This window comes from Lissotriton helveticus, chromosome 2_1 (assembly GCF_964261635.1).
Source record: "Lissotriton helveticus chromosome 2_1, aLisHel1.1, whole genome shotgun sequence".
In the NCBI taxonomy this organism is placed as follows: domain Eukaryota; kingdom Metazoa; phylum Chordata; class Amphibia; order Caudata; family Salamandridae; genus Lissotriton; species Lissotriton helveticus.
In genome coordinates this window covers 4,527,862-4,542,294 of record NC_136059.1, presented here as the reverse complement: position 1 = coordinate 4,542,294, position 14,433 = coordinate 4,527,862, and the positions used below count along the sequence as shown (strand labels likewise).

Here is a 14,433-nt window from a genome sequence, read left to right as displayed (position 1 = left end):
GAGTTCTGGTTGGGGCTTTACTAGCCCTGCTCAACCTGCACTGATTGCTTGTCTCAGTTGATTTGTCATAGGCTCCTGCCTACCTGCGCTGCTCTATAATCACCTTCTTTTGTACCCGTTCCACTCGTCGTATACTTTTTATTTACTTCTAAGATCCTTCTTTTCATATAATCTCATATTAATTTAAGTTCTTATTTTTCTTTATTTAGGGATTTGTTCTAAACGGATTGGTGCTGTAATTTTCCTTCACCGTGAGCCGGAATTATCTAAAATAATTTCCTGACTCCAGCAAACGAGATGATGGAAAAATCTACAGTAGGTGAGGCTGCCAGATCTTATTGTCATTGGATTGAATGTTATCTTTTGAAAAGCCAATATCCACAATACAAGCAATGCTTTAAAGTACAAGGTGCTGCCTGTCATGTTACGTGTATTTGTGAAGCACACTATCACCCATGAGCGTATCCTGGCACTGAGCGTGTGTGCCAGCCCTGCCTTGGATCTGATGGATATGTTTTATTTTAAACATTTCTTTATTGTTCATTATAACAAGCTGTATACATCTCATAAGTTACACATTACATCACTATGTGGATTTACTGGTACCTGATGATAGAACTAATGTCTACAGTTTCTGTTCGCTTTTTACTGGTTCCGTTTATATCCTGAATGACATTGGTTTTCAAGTCAAGTACGTTATGCAATGAACTAAAGAACTCCTCGAACCCCCCGCAACTAACCGGTGTCGCTACATGATCCTGTCCTCAACTGTATCCCTATCCTTTATATGGCCACCACCCCAATGTTCTGATTGTGACCAGCTGTTCCACTGTAGTGTAGTTCCTATATTCCCAATAGGCTCTGCGCATTGGAATAACATAAACAATAGTTTAGACGTAGGACTGAGGTCATCTAGGTCTCTACTGAATATGTTAAACTTAATTATGAATGCCAGCTAGCTCAGAGGTCACTAGAAACTTTCTCGAAATGAACAGGAAGGAGATAACTTTCCTGATTAGACAAGAATGGATTAGTTTCTGACAACCGCATAAACATGATAACTTTGCTCCCTCCAGAACAAGGAGTATATTTCCAGAGTCGTGTGAAAACAATAGACAGCTATTTCACTTAGTCAATCGTGCATGCTTAGTTTCACCAGAGTGCAGAGAAATAGAGAGACGGGCGTTTTCAATAAAAGGTGTTATTTATTGAGCAGTGTTCTTTCTCATGCAAGAGAAGTGGATTGCCACATTTGCAATACTTGTCATAAAGTAAAGTGCGTACAGTAAAAGGAGTATTATGAAATAATACTGTAAAAGCATTGATATGGTTTTCTGAGCCATATGATACTTAAAATGGATAAAATATATACATACATAAAATCATTGACTAAACGTGCTCAACTGGTGTTTCTAAAATACGCCTACCCCGGTGTACCTGACCTAAGCCTAATACGTGGGAAGGAGTAAGTAAGTTAAGATAGTTTTGCCAAGAATCTGCTCCAAGAATTCTCGAAGGATTTAATCAGCTCCGTACCTTGTTTATAGAATGAAGGAGGTCTTGTATCTCTCAGGACTCGATCTCCCAGCAACCCGCAAGGGTGACTGGAAACACTGGGGCTGGATTTCTCAGCAGGAGAAAAGACAGCGTCTCTCTCAGTGTGTCAGTGGGAGGGTCGGCTTCCTTTAGCACTCGCATCAGCTGGGCGTCGGGCAAGTAGATAGCCGCTCTGCTCCAAACAACCGTGTGTTTGCTAAGGCAGATGCTGGTATATTTATACCTGGATGGTGCAGAGTTTGACGTAAGGTTGGACATAAGACGTCACTAAGAACTCGCAGTTCTTTTAGGACTCCAGGAGTTCTTGTACAAATCAAAACAAAAGCAGGGGGAATTCCCGGGCTGCTGGAGGCTTGGTTTGTTTAAAGAACGCATTGTACTTTCTAGGAGTCTATGGGAGTAGCCTTGCCGTATTTGGACTGCATTGGCTATGACTAAATATGGATATGATTCTTATGCCTTTATAAGGATATTATTTGTTATAACCACATATGGGCATGAATCGGGAATATTTAAATAGGGTCCTAGATACGTTCACAACACCCACTCCACGTATAATGTCCATCATTACTAAATACTAATCAATACTAAACATATAACGATGCATGTGTTTTCCAACCCACCCCAAAATACATAAATTGCATTTGAAATGGTATATGGTATATACACGAAAATGAGTATTTGTACTGTCCGGTTTTCAAGCAGTGGTATCATTCAGATAATGCATGTATAAATATCGGCTGAATGAATTGCGAAAATTACATTTATGAAATGGCTCTTAATACAGAAAAGAAGGTCGAGACCATTTTATCACATAGTTATACAATACTGTACATGTGCTAGAGGCTAAGTCAAATTATTGTTTCTAGAGTCTTTAAAAATAGAAGTTCTGTTCTCTAAGAATAGTTCTACTTTAAGCAGAGTACTGTGTGCCAGAAAAAAAGGTAAATATTTTGGAAATGGAAAATAATTTCGCTTTCAGGGGAAAAAATAGTTCCAAATGTTTTCACTAGTGTTGTTTATCAAAAAACTGAAGGCCGAATTCAGAGTTCAGGGAATGCTGTGTGCACGTTGTTTTAAAAGTCATTCTCGTTGTTAGGAGAGAACATCATATCAGACAGGCTTGCGAAAAATTGGTCTACAACAGTAGGTGAGAGTTCGACCAAGTTCGAAAAAGCTGAAATAGTGCATATATGAGAATCATTGCTATCATCGATGTCTGGATCAGCAATGCTCACTGAAGGTTGTACCTGTGTGGTGCTGCTTTCATCTAATACTTCACCGCCACCTAATCGTAATGGTGAAGTCTCAACGAATGCCGTCATCAGAATAGGTAGCCGCTGGGGACAACACGTTGCATGAGCCGTTACCGAACCAAGCAAAGTATCGATATCCATAGGTACTGCTGATGGTAGTGTAAGACAGACGTCCAACACGCATTCTTCTCCGCATAGCAGACATCGAAGCACAGGTAAGATGCAATCTTGCCAGATTGGTCTGAATGAAAGAAACCAGGTAGTATTCAGATCTCTTAGCCGGGCAAAGCCGAGGACTTTAGTGATCCGTTCTCGGTAACGTATGGCCAGGATCGTTTCTTCCATTGTAGCCTGAGTTTTGTCTGTGGCTTGACTTGCCATATCGAAGCAGAAGTAACAAAAATAAAATTCCTGCTACGAGTCCCAAAACAAGAGGTAGACCGCCGAATGCAAAATGCACAAAATTCTGGAAGATGCCAAGAACTGTTTCAAAGGGTGCTAACAGTCCCGAAAAAATTATCTTAAAAACATGTGCGATGCCACTGGTATCAGACATGTTTAAAATTTGAACTAACATTTCTATGAAATGCACGGGGCAATTTGTCGATAATAATGTATGTATCTCTGCTGCTGTCCTTGCAACTTGCAGATCATACGTCTCTTTGGACGAGGTTAAAGGCACAGTTGTCTGTAAAAGAATAGACTTCATACTGCTTAAAGTATCAATTTGAATAGAAGAGATATTCAGAGAAGGCCATATTGTAGCCTCCATGTCTGGTTTGCTGTTTGGATACAATACTTGCATACAGCAAATGACTCTGGAAGTAACGGTTGCGAGATAGGCTTTTCCGGGCACCATGCCACAACAGCTGTGGTCACTTATTAGAACGTAGCTGCCGTTGGAAAGTTGTCGGAAAAAGGCTCTATCTGTGTTGCAGGAGTGCCATGCAGGTGACATGAAAGGTTGTTTGATGAACCTTCGCAGGCTCCATGCAAGTTAATACCTTGACACAGAAGAGTACCGCTTAGTGAATTTTTTACAGTTGTTACCACTAAGAAATACTTCTTTTTTCCCTTCACTATAACATTTATGTGTATAAGGTAAATTCCAGGTTGACTTGATATATCCTTTACCCAACCTTTCATACAGGCCTGCTGGTATATATTTTTGGCAATATTGAAACTGAAAAGTTGTTATCGGAATTGTAATTGTTCCATGTATTATCCATTCAATGACGGGTCTCTCAGACATTGTCAATGGTAATCTCTCAAGTTTTTCAATGCTCAGAATCGTATAGTCTGCTCCTTTTTGTGCCAAACTGATTTGTTTATCAGTAAGGTTAAAGATAGAAAATAATGACGTTATGTTGATTAGACGCCAACGGCATGTAGCCTGAACGCAGGTTTTGTAACGTCCAGCCTAGCTGTACAATAGAACGCAATTGGGACTGACCATGTTGTAACATTAGCAAGTCCGGCTCTATTATATCAATAGCAGATGAGACAATGCAGTCCAGTGAATAAATTCTGGAGGACAGAGTCTTTAACCGATTGTCCACTACAGAAAGTGATTTTCCCGAATTAATACGATCAATTTCTCGTATTTTTTCAGCAGTTTCAATTTGCATTACTTTCCAAGCTTCGTTGTAAGCAGCGTATATACCGGCGTATATGAAACGTTTTTGACGCTGTTTGCGAGGTCCCAATATGAAATCTCGCATGTCAGCACCTTCTTTAAGTAAAGTCAAGTGTTGCTTAATTACTGGCAGTGTGGATTTCTGTAGCCACTCAAGGCATAGTTTTCCTACACTATATGTTGTAACTATCCCTGGATGTTGTCTCTGGGAATATCTTGGGTCTGGCCTATTCTGTTTGAACCCCTGTGTTTTGTTCAGGAATCTATCTTGACAGTTATTTGTGTCTGTGGGCCAGATCAACCATTTTTTCCAATCAGGATTTGTTCTGTTTTGGTGTAAAATATGGGATACGTCTAACCCCTCATCTGTAGTGCTATTACTATCAGGTATGGGCTTCGGAATAGACGGTTTATTTAAGTCTTTTATCTTGGCTAAACCAAGACAGGTTGTTTGCTGAATGGTATCATTCAGGAATATTATCTGTTCTGGGATCATGCAGGCTCTAAATAATGCTTCTAGACCGTGTACCTGCCAGTCTTTTGTACCCCAGATGGTTTTTGTCTCAATGTTGTTTTTCCAAAATTCAAAACCAAATGTAGACATTTTTTCATAAAATTTTTCAGAATAAATCAATTTAGTATTTGTCAACATTGTTTTCATTCCTGTCTTATTTAACATTTTAAAATAAAACTTTTCTGAATCACTGTTATTAAACCCTGAGAAGTATGTGAATTTCTCATAAAATGTTTTCGAACTGCCTTTCGGCGGTGTTGGACAATGTTCCCATTGGTTATAAGTAAAAACATTTCTAGGATTAGCAGATTTATGCAAATAGTGATGTCCATAACGATTGTAGCAATACATTTCTTCATAGTTTGATGAACCCTGCAAATAATCATGTTCTGTGAATTTATCTGACATTTGTCTTTGGATCTTTCTTTGGTACATTAGAATAGTCCGAGGCTACATCAATGTAGACAGGTGTTTCTTGACAAACTGTTGCAATTTGGGTTTCAAGAGGCACAAGTTCCATGACTTTGTTGCATAGTCCTTTTTTATTCACTGCAGGTTTATCAAATGTGATTAGTCTCTCAGTTGGAACCTCTTGGATTGTAGCAAGATTTGGTCTTCTGCTATTTCTTGGGAGTCCACTGGGCCTACTACTTATTATTGGCCACATGATTGTGGTTTTACCAGGTCGATTGATACAACTCTGTTCTCCTTTTTACCAGCAAGGGGCGGTAGTACTACTGATCTTGTTCCGCTGACAGCTAAAACAGGTACTGCTTTTCTGTAAGAAGGCCCAAATTCCTTCTTCACCGCGATCTTTCTCTGACCAGATCCCCAATCTTTGGAATCCAGACAGGTCTTGTTGGGACAGGTGGTTTTTCTTCAGTGGTTGTTGGCTTTAGCTTTATGTTACTTAGACGACTTCTTGTTTCATTTAAGTCCTGTAAAACAGCCAAACGATCTTTGATATCAAAGGATTTTTCTTTCACCACCGAAGTCTGACAATGTAAATCCTGGATTAATTTTCTAGTACTGAACAAAAGTTCGTATGGAGTGATACCTCCTAGAGAATTTCTTGGCAGATTATTAAGACCCCGTTGGACACTTGTTAGATGTGTGACCCACCCATCACCCGAACCTAATACCCTCGCCGTTATAGATCGCTTTATGTCACGTTTTTTTCTCTCCACTACCGCATTTCCCTCGGGATGGAATGGACTAGAGTACCGCGATGCAATGCCCATGCTGGTCATGGCCTCGTAAGCTCGAGAGCTAAACGCAGGACCCTGGTCAGAATGTAGCATGCCAATTGCGTATGTGCCGATAAAGACTCGCAAATCTTTTATAACAGTTCTGGCGTCAGCCGAGCGCTGGGCCACATCTAATTGAATCTCGTCTTAATAATTATGGGATCGCATTTTCCGTCTGGATTGCTGCGTATAGATAGCCTAATGCTTTCTAATAAAGGTGTCCTGGCTATTGTCTGGTCCGGTTCACAACTGCGATCTCTATTGCAGTTCTGACAATTCATTGCAAAGTTGTAAATTTGCACGCTCATCCCCGGCCACCAGTACCCTGATTGTAATTCTATTAGAGATTTCAAGATCTCTTGGTGCCTCAGACCCATTCCCATGTGTGCTTCTTGAATCAAGTAAGCACTCTGGTTCGTGTTTGGAATTACTCTATCCCCCACTCCAGGGATTTGAGCAAAAGGAACGGAGTTTGCATCAATTATGTATGTATTACTGAGTGGATAGTTGAGAGGTAATGCTGCATAGTCGTCTTTTAATGAGGCTTTTACTGACAGCTCTCTCAGTGCGTCAATGAGAGGGTCGGCTTTCTTCAGCACTCGCATCAGCTGGGCGTCGGGCAAGTAGATAGCCGCTCTGCTCCAAACCACCGTGTGTTTGCTAAGGCAGATGCTGGTATATTTATACCTGGAAGATGCCGAGTTTGACATAAGGTTGGACATAAGACGTCACTAAGAACTCGCAGTTCTTTTAGGACTCCAGGAGTTCTTGTACAAATCAAAACAAAAACAGGGGGAATTCCCGGGCTGCTGCAGGCTTGGTTTGTTTAAAGAACGCGTTGTACTTTCTAGGAGTCTATGGGAGTAGCCTTGCATTGGCTATGACTAAATATGGATATGATTCTTGTGCCTTTATAAGGATATTATTTTTTATAACCACATAAGGGCATGAATCGGGAATATTTAAATAGGGTCCTAGATACGTTCACAACACCACTATGGTGATTGCACTCCCCCGAGGCATTTGGGGCCTGGGACACCAACTCTCCCGGTTCTACTATCTCCTGTATCATTACCCCCCCACGCCAACAGCACCTATGGTAGCTTAGCATCCCCTCTGGTCTTTCTCATATGGTGTTCCTCAACCATTGCCCATTCTTTAAGATCTATCTTCCATTTGTCCACCTGTGGGCCCAGGGAGGACAACCAGTGGATCCCTATTCTTCTCTTAGATATCGTAAGACCCAGGATCAGGTACTATCTGCTAGTTTTACGTTTGTGGTTCTTGGGAATCAAACCAAGAAAGCATGTACCTCGGGGGCTATTATCCAACCTGTGATTCTGTTCAGTTGTTCTAGGATCTCTACCCAAAATCGGTGTATTTCTTGGGATTGCCAAACCACGTGCATAAAATTGGCTTGGGCGTACCGACATCCGAAGCTGTGGATGTCATTCTTCCTGCCTGGTGTCCTTCTGCTAAGTCTGTCTATGCCGGGGGCTGGGACAAGTTTGTAGCCTGCACTGGCACCTGTAGTACTGATACCTTGCAGGCCAAACTGTAGGATGTCCTTGCTTTGTGCACCAGTAAAGGTTATCTATCAGCCCCTACGAAAGGAGATTTCGCCTGTTCAATGCTTCTAGTCTTCTTCAATCGGAGTAATTTTACAGATCCACCACCCCGGGACGTACTGCTTTGGTATGTGATCTAAAAGTGAGGAATTTGTGGTCGGAAGTATCCATCATAAGAACAAGTTACTTGCCATTGGTAACTCTCTTTCTGGGGGATACTCTAACTGCATACTCCTTACCGCCCACCCCATTCTGTGTATGCTTTCAAATCTGAAAGGGTCACAAACTAGAAATCTGCACACTAGCATTGCTGGCTATTGTTGGATTTATTATCCAAGGGAGGAGACTTGAGTCAAAGAAACTGATGTCCGTGCACACAGATAGCATTTAAATGCGGCGTTGTTTGCCACTTCTGGGGCGGAACAAAGTTGTCATGAACTCACGTGTCTCGCCCTACCGGTGCATTGGGGCATTGCTGTCAAATGTTCCATATCCAGTCTGGCGCCTGAGGATAGTCTAAAGGTGAGGCATCTACAGTTCGACTATCCACCAGAGGGTTACCAAAGGTGAGAAACTTGTTTCCAGCGCCTGGAGATACCCTCACAGGTGATGAGCCGCACTCTACAAATCCAAGTAGATTGATGTTCTTTTCTCACATATTCCCACTCTGACATATTCAAAGCTGCCACCTGGCGGTCTGTTTGTTTTTTCACAAGACATTGTGTTGACCCATATTCCAAGCAGATGTCCACATGTGTCCATGTTCTCTGCGCAATCTTTTTTGTTAGTTTAGTATTGTTTTTTTTCCCTTAACGTTTTTAGGTCTCGGCTGCACGCGCGGAAGCGCGTGTCCGCCGACAACCTATTGTTGCCGTGTCTCCTTTCCAGGAGACACTCCTGGCCGCGCGCATCGCCTTGGAGGCGATTTCAAACAAGCACGCGCACGCGAACGCTCGCTGCATTCTCTCACACACACACACACAGAAGCGCCCATGCATGCACGCACGCACATACAGCCTCCCACATACACACGCGCACGCACACAGACACACGAGTGCTGCCCCCCTCGCCGCACCCCGCAGCCCTTTCTAACTTACCGGGGCAATCTCGGGGGACTCCGCCGCTGCAGCTCTTGCCAGCTCGTTTCACGGGGCTCTTGGTCAAGGGAGCCCCGCAACAGTCGCCTAACCTCCTGCTGGCGGGCCCGGGGTTCTCCACTGCTCACAGGAGCCCCGGGCCGCGATACGCATGCCTCCTCTTCCGGTCCTGACGCGGCCCCGCCCCCGTCACAGGCGACATTGCCTGACTTCCGGTGGGTGCGTACATTTTTAAATTCCTGGCGCTTTCCTTAAGTGTTTGTGCTTTGTTTGGGTTAATCAGTCTGGCACCCGCTTCCCGGCCACCGCACTTCATAGGTCATCATTGCGGCCGCTATTGCTTGTTGCACAAGTTATTTGGTACGCCTGCCCCTCATACTTCCCGCCACATTCACTGTTTCATTAGTACTGCCTCCGTTCCAATCTCTCACCCTGCCGCCACGTTGCTGGTTTCATTTAGCACTGCCTCAGACCTGGTCATATGCCGCATTCCATAAAGGTTTCACGTAAACACTACTTTGAAAGAGAGCTGCCACCAAGCTTCATCTTTCATCATTCAGTGTCCTGTTGCTTTCAAGACAACACAATGCATGCCTTGAGGCCCACTTTCACTTTAAAACTTTTCTTATTCCTGCTTTCTTAAAAGAAATGTGTATTTCAGCTGGTGTACCATAGTAGCCCTGACACCTTTACGTAGCAGCCAGTTCTACAACTCGCATTCTGAGGGGAATCCTGCCCACTGAGCTCTGCTGAACTTCCTGTGACTGTGCTTCTGTCTCACACACTTCCCTCGATCCTCCCAACTCCTGTGGGAAGGCAAGCTCAATCCGCAAGGTGATGCATGCCCCGCTTAGTGACTGCCCCAGCCTTGCTACTAAACTTCTACCAGCTGGCGCGAGAGCAGTGCCTGCCTGTACCCCCAAACAATGGATGGCAGGGACAGCAAGCCAACCCTAGATATTGCAGAGGGAAACACTTGAGACCTGGTGTGTTGGGGACCCCGTAGGCCAGGCCATCATTCTCCAGTAGAGCTAACCGCGAGCAGAGCAGCACAATGGACCCCAATCTGCAGCAGCTGAGCTCCACACTGCTCCGGAAGAACCAGTACTATGAAGTCACCTTGGACCTGGCGAGCCAGTAGCAGTCCTGGGCATACTTGCAGCTCTGGCGAAAAAGATCCGGTAAGTGCCTGAGTCCTAATAAGCTAGCTAAGTGATCCCAGACAGTTGACAGCTTGCTGTGAACTCCTGCTGCATCCCTTTGTACCCCAGCCTGATGTCCCCCAAGCGTGCTGTGTTTGTTCGTGATACCACATGTTCGGTCTCCAGCCTCGCCACTGGCTACATTGCCATTGCACTAGAGTTACTGGTGCATGTATGCCTGAGCGCTACAGTCTGAGTGTCTGGTTCTTCCCAGCTCGTATTCTCCTTGTAAAACAGGCAGCGTGCCCATCTGCCCAGATTTAGTATTCGGTGCCCCTAGACTACAGGCCCCCTGTATCAAAAAAACCTGTGTGCACTAATTGCCATACACCATGCCCTTTGTATACAAACCTGTGTGTCCTGTGATCAAGTCGTAGTGTGTGATGTCAAAGGGTGCACATCCCAAATGCCCACTTATGCCCCCTGCTAAGTGTGTCCAAATGCGAGATTCTGTGTTCCCAGGCTGCGCACCCTTTTCTGAGTATCAGATGAAGCTCTTGATTGTGGGCACTCCCATCCCGAAGCTCTGCATACCCAATGAAGTAGACCAGAGTACCCATCATCGTGGCACTATGATCTGCTTTAAATGTACGGGGCTCAACTATGTATCTGAGAGTATCCATTGTCAGCGTATGATTCCCATAGCTTGCACCTGTGCTTGCATAACCCCAGTTGCCCCTAGCAGAGACCCAGGCCCTTACCACAGACAGTACAACACCAGACGGTTGATCCTGAAACTCAGACTGTTCTATGGGATATGTCCCTCCTTGTCCTAATTAAAGTGTATGTGTGTATTTAAAGAGGCGTATCACGGGCTCCTTCAATGCAGGGGCCTGTGTTGGCCGCTAATTTCCACTGCTCCAACCAGTACTCGGTTCCAGCTGTCTGGTTACATACGATAAACCTGTGCAGTGCATCAACTGATATCGGTTTCATAAAGTGTGATAATGCGTTTTCATTTATTTTACATTTCAGCGGTGTGTTATTTTTATATATAGATACCCGAAGGGTAAAGAACGAAAAGTTACAAAAAGTTTTGGTTTATTTTTGTCACGCCTTTGACCCTGCACCTCGCTTACTAGCCCCGCCCCCGTTGCACACAGCATAACAGTTCCCTTAATTTTTTTTAATGCACTTCGACCGCTGTACACAAACACTCCAACCAATGTGATAGCATCAAGGCCGGAGCTGCTCCCCTCAAACAGCGTACGCTGCACGAGGACAGCCGGCAGCACGCGGCGCTGCTGCGCATCCCAAGGACCCCGGGGACTCTGAACTGAGATAAGCTGCAGAGGTTTCGATTTGGTTCAAGTTCGCGCTATATAAGAGACTGTAAAATAAAAAAATAAAATGATGCAAGCCATTCATTAATTTTGATGGGAAAGTCAGTCTTACTAGAAATTAAATATTAACAACATAGCTAAACAAGCATTTGCAATGCAATAGGGCTCGCATTATTTACGTTTGAGCTATTGGCTTTGCTAATAATAATGCAACACCAATAGCTCAAACTTGTATTTCTCTGCTTCTGTTAGGGATGATCTTGCTATTTAATTCAGTGCTTATGACTACTAATGGAGATTCCCCGGAGGAGTTCCAAGCAACCCTCCCTCGTCTCAGGCAAAACTGCAAAGTGAATTAAAATATGTTCTTCCACAACACTCATGCCTTCTTCATGCACTGCTAATTACCCCACTTATTACATCACTCATGACATCATCTATGACCATATTGCAAATATTGCTGCAATATTTGCAATTAAATTATTGAGGAGAAAATTGTGCATGTCAGGGCGCGAGTTGTAGTTTCCTTAGATTAACTTATACATCCATACAGCCACTCGGACACCCACTCACACATGAAACACACAGCCACTCGCATATATGTTAAAAATAGTATCACTGATTAGTAGTACACCTGGTATACAGAGTATACTTTTCTATTAGCTTAGTATATATGTTTAACACTCTTAAAATTCTTAGAAAACACACACTGGATGATGTCATGAGTGATGTCACTGACTATGTCATGAGGGATGTATATGAAAGGTCATAAGCAGTGCATTGTGAAGGCATAAGTTATAGTTTGCTCAGGTAACCTTAACTGCTGAATTGCTCTGGTTTTGTACGGGTGAAATGTAAGCCTAACTATAACGTTCCTGTGACCTTTGTGTTTTTTCAGTGAATTTCTAAGATTTTGTAACTAGTAGTCGCATTGGCAGAGTGACGGAGAAAGGGGGCGGGTCCTCCGGTCAATTTTCAGCAATCCTGTTGTGTGGAACTTACGGAGGTAATAGGAGGTTTCTTGGCCCCTAAAGTCCGTCGGCAGCCAAAGGGACTTCATCCCCCAACCAGTAGTGCACCAGAAGATGGGTTTGGAGAGTGGTGGACAGAGGTGGCAGGGCCTCAATCAGCAGTTCCGCTATATACATAATCACTCATAATATCACTCCACTCCACCCGTTGACCATTGGCTTTCATAACATATCGTTCTGGAATCAACTGCTTTAGGTCAAAGCCTAGATAAGAGATTAGGCACACACTGGATACAACAACATAATGAAATCAAGATACATATTACTTATATTATCCCGCCTAAGACAGAGCGAAATTTACCAAAATCTGGCAACTACCAAACCAACCAATCCTACCATCCTTTTAGGTTTCGCTTAGCGTTGCTGTGCACATGCGCAGCTCGCTCGACGAGATTTGTTGTTAATGAGTAGTAGTTTTAGAAAAGGGCTTTAAGCCCCGCCCCTTATTTCCATTGGCTGGTGTCACTGTTTATGGTAAACGGTGGCCTGCCATTGGAAATTAGGGGTTTTGGTGGATGCCCTTTGGCCGCTGAGCCGGATTCTGTGGCCTGCTTAGCATCTGTCGCAAAGCAGTTTCATATCTTTATGGGGCCATGTGTTAGAAACACAAGGCCCCATAAAGACGAGATCCCTATGCTCCGGCTGCAGCGCGGTCATCCTTTCACTTTCGGGACCGTGCTTGTTTGTAACTGCTAGCCAGGAGTCTGAGCCGAGGAAGGGTCGGTTGTAAGTTGTGCTTCCCGCACTGCTCTCGGTGTCAGCGGTCCCCGTTTGCCCCCTCCCCCCCTAAGACGTGTGTTATTTAAGAGTGGGCAGGGGATTTAAGAGTGGGCGGGGGAGGAGGCGGGAGTGAAGCTACTCACTGCGGGTCCCGGGGTTGGTGTCTCTGCATCAGCACACCATCGGGCTGCCTGCTTCCCAGCTGCTGTATTTTGTGACACCACAAAAACACCACAAAGCAGACATTTCCCACCCTTGGCAAGCAACACCGCATTAAAGGAGTAGAACTATCCCTGGGGGGTAGACTAGGGTCCTACGGGAAAAGTGTGGGTAAGAGTGCTGTACTGCAGGGTGCAAGAAAGAACAGGAACGGCAAGCAAACAGAATATAGGTGTATGATGGGAGCGCCTTCTTGCGCACAGCGTTGCGCGCCGCTTCTGGGCGCTGCAAGACGTACTCTTTCATGGTGTGGCGCCGCTGCACGCTGGCCGGCGCGTTCTTGCTGCGGTGCACGGCCAGCAGCATCTCCGCGTGGATGTCCAGGCTCGTCGGCTTTGGGGCTGTCGCGGAATAAGGGCATCGCCGCCGTTGAGATGTCCTGCTCCCGGAGCTCCGATGCCTCCTGCTCTCAGTAACTTAGGACTAGAGCTCCTCTGAATGCTGAGTCCGCCTTAGGAGCCCTCTGCCTCCAAGGGCGGGCTGTGCATGGACTCAGCGCTGCCCAGCGGGGTCAAAGGCGAAGATCCAGGCGTGCCAGTCGGCCCCTCGAACACATGTGGTGCAGGAGCCGGGATGCGACAGGCTTGGGGTCCGCTACAATGTGAGGCTCTCTGTTAGGACGCTAGAAATTTTATAAAGTGCTGAACAGCTGTTTCCAAACTCTTTCAAATCCTGCAAAAAGGCCGCTGGGTGCCAGTGAGATTAAATGATTTGCCCAGGGTCACACAATGCGCTTGGAATCCCTGTCCACGGCCGATGACTGGAGCACAGCCTGCATGCACCGGACCCGAGCCCGCTATGAAGTAAGACTGCTCCAGCGGTTGCCATGGCAGCCCCGCACAGACCGGAAAAGCAGCAAATCATAGGAATAGAGGAGCCTTTCAGGAGAGCGAGAGGGAGAAAAAAGTGCCAAAAAATGACGCCAGGCTATTTTTGAATGCGAAACATTTTCTGAGAGGAGGAGGGCAAAACTCCAACAGCACATGGCCTGATGGCCTGAGGAATCCGTACCAAAGGGAAGGAGCAGGGGGCGGGCGGCGAGCAGTCAATCAGGGGGCGAGCTGCAGAAACCAACTGCACACTGCATTTATACAAGTTAAGAA

At 45.0% G+C, this 14,433-nt stretch overlaps 1 protein-coding gene across 5 annotated transcripts in view; it reads left to right on the top strand.

The window, feature by feature from the left end:
* Positions 1-14,433, top strand: part of LOC144817655 (uncharacterized) — a 306,270-nt gene that overhangs the window by 3,727 nt on the left and 288,110 nt on the right. For 4 of the 5 annotated variants that reach the window (XM_078674384.1, XM_078674380.1, XM_078674383.1 and 1 more), the window contains exon 2: positions 210-319. In XM_078674384.1, the coding sequence (XP_078530510.1) occupies positions 298-319 (22 nt within the window). In that variant the 5' untranslated portion in view covers positions 210-297. Of the gene's footprint in view, positions 1-209; positions 320-14,433 lie in introns of those variants that run through there. The other variant, XM_078674382.1, reaches the window with a different exon arrangement.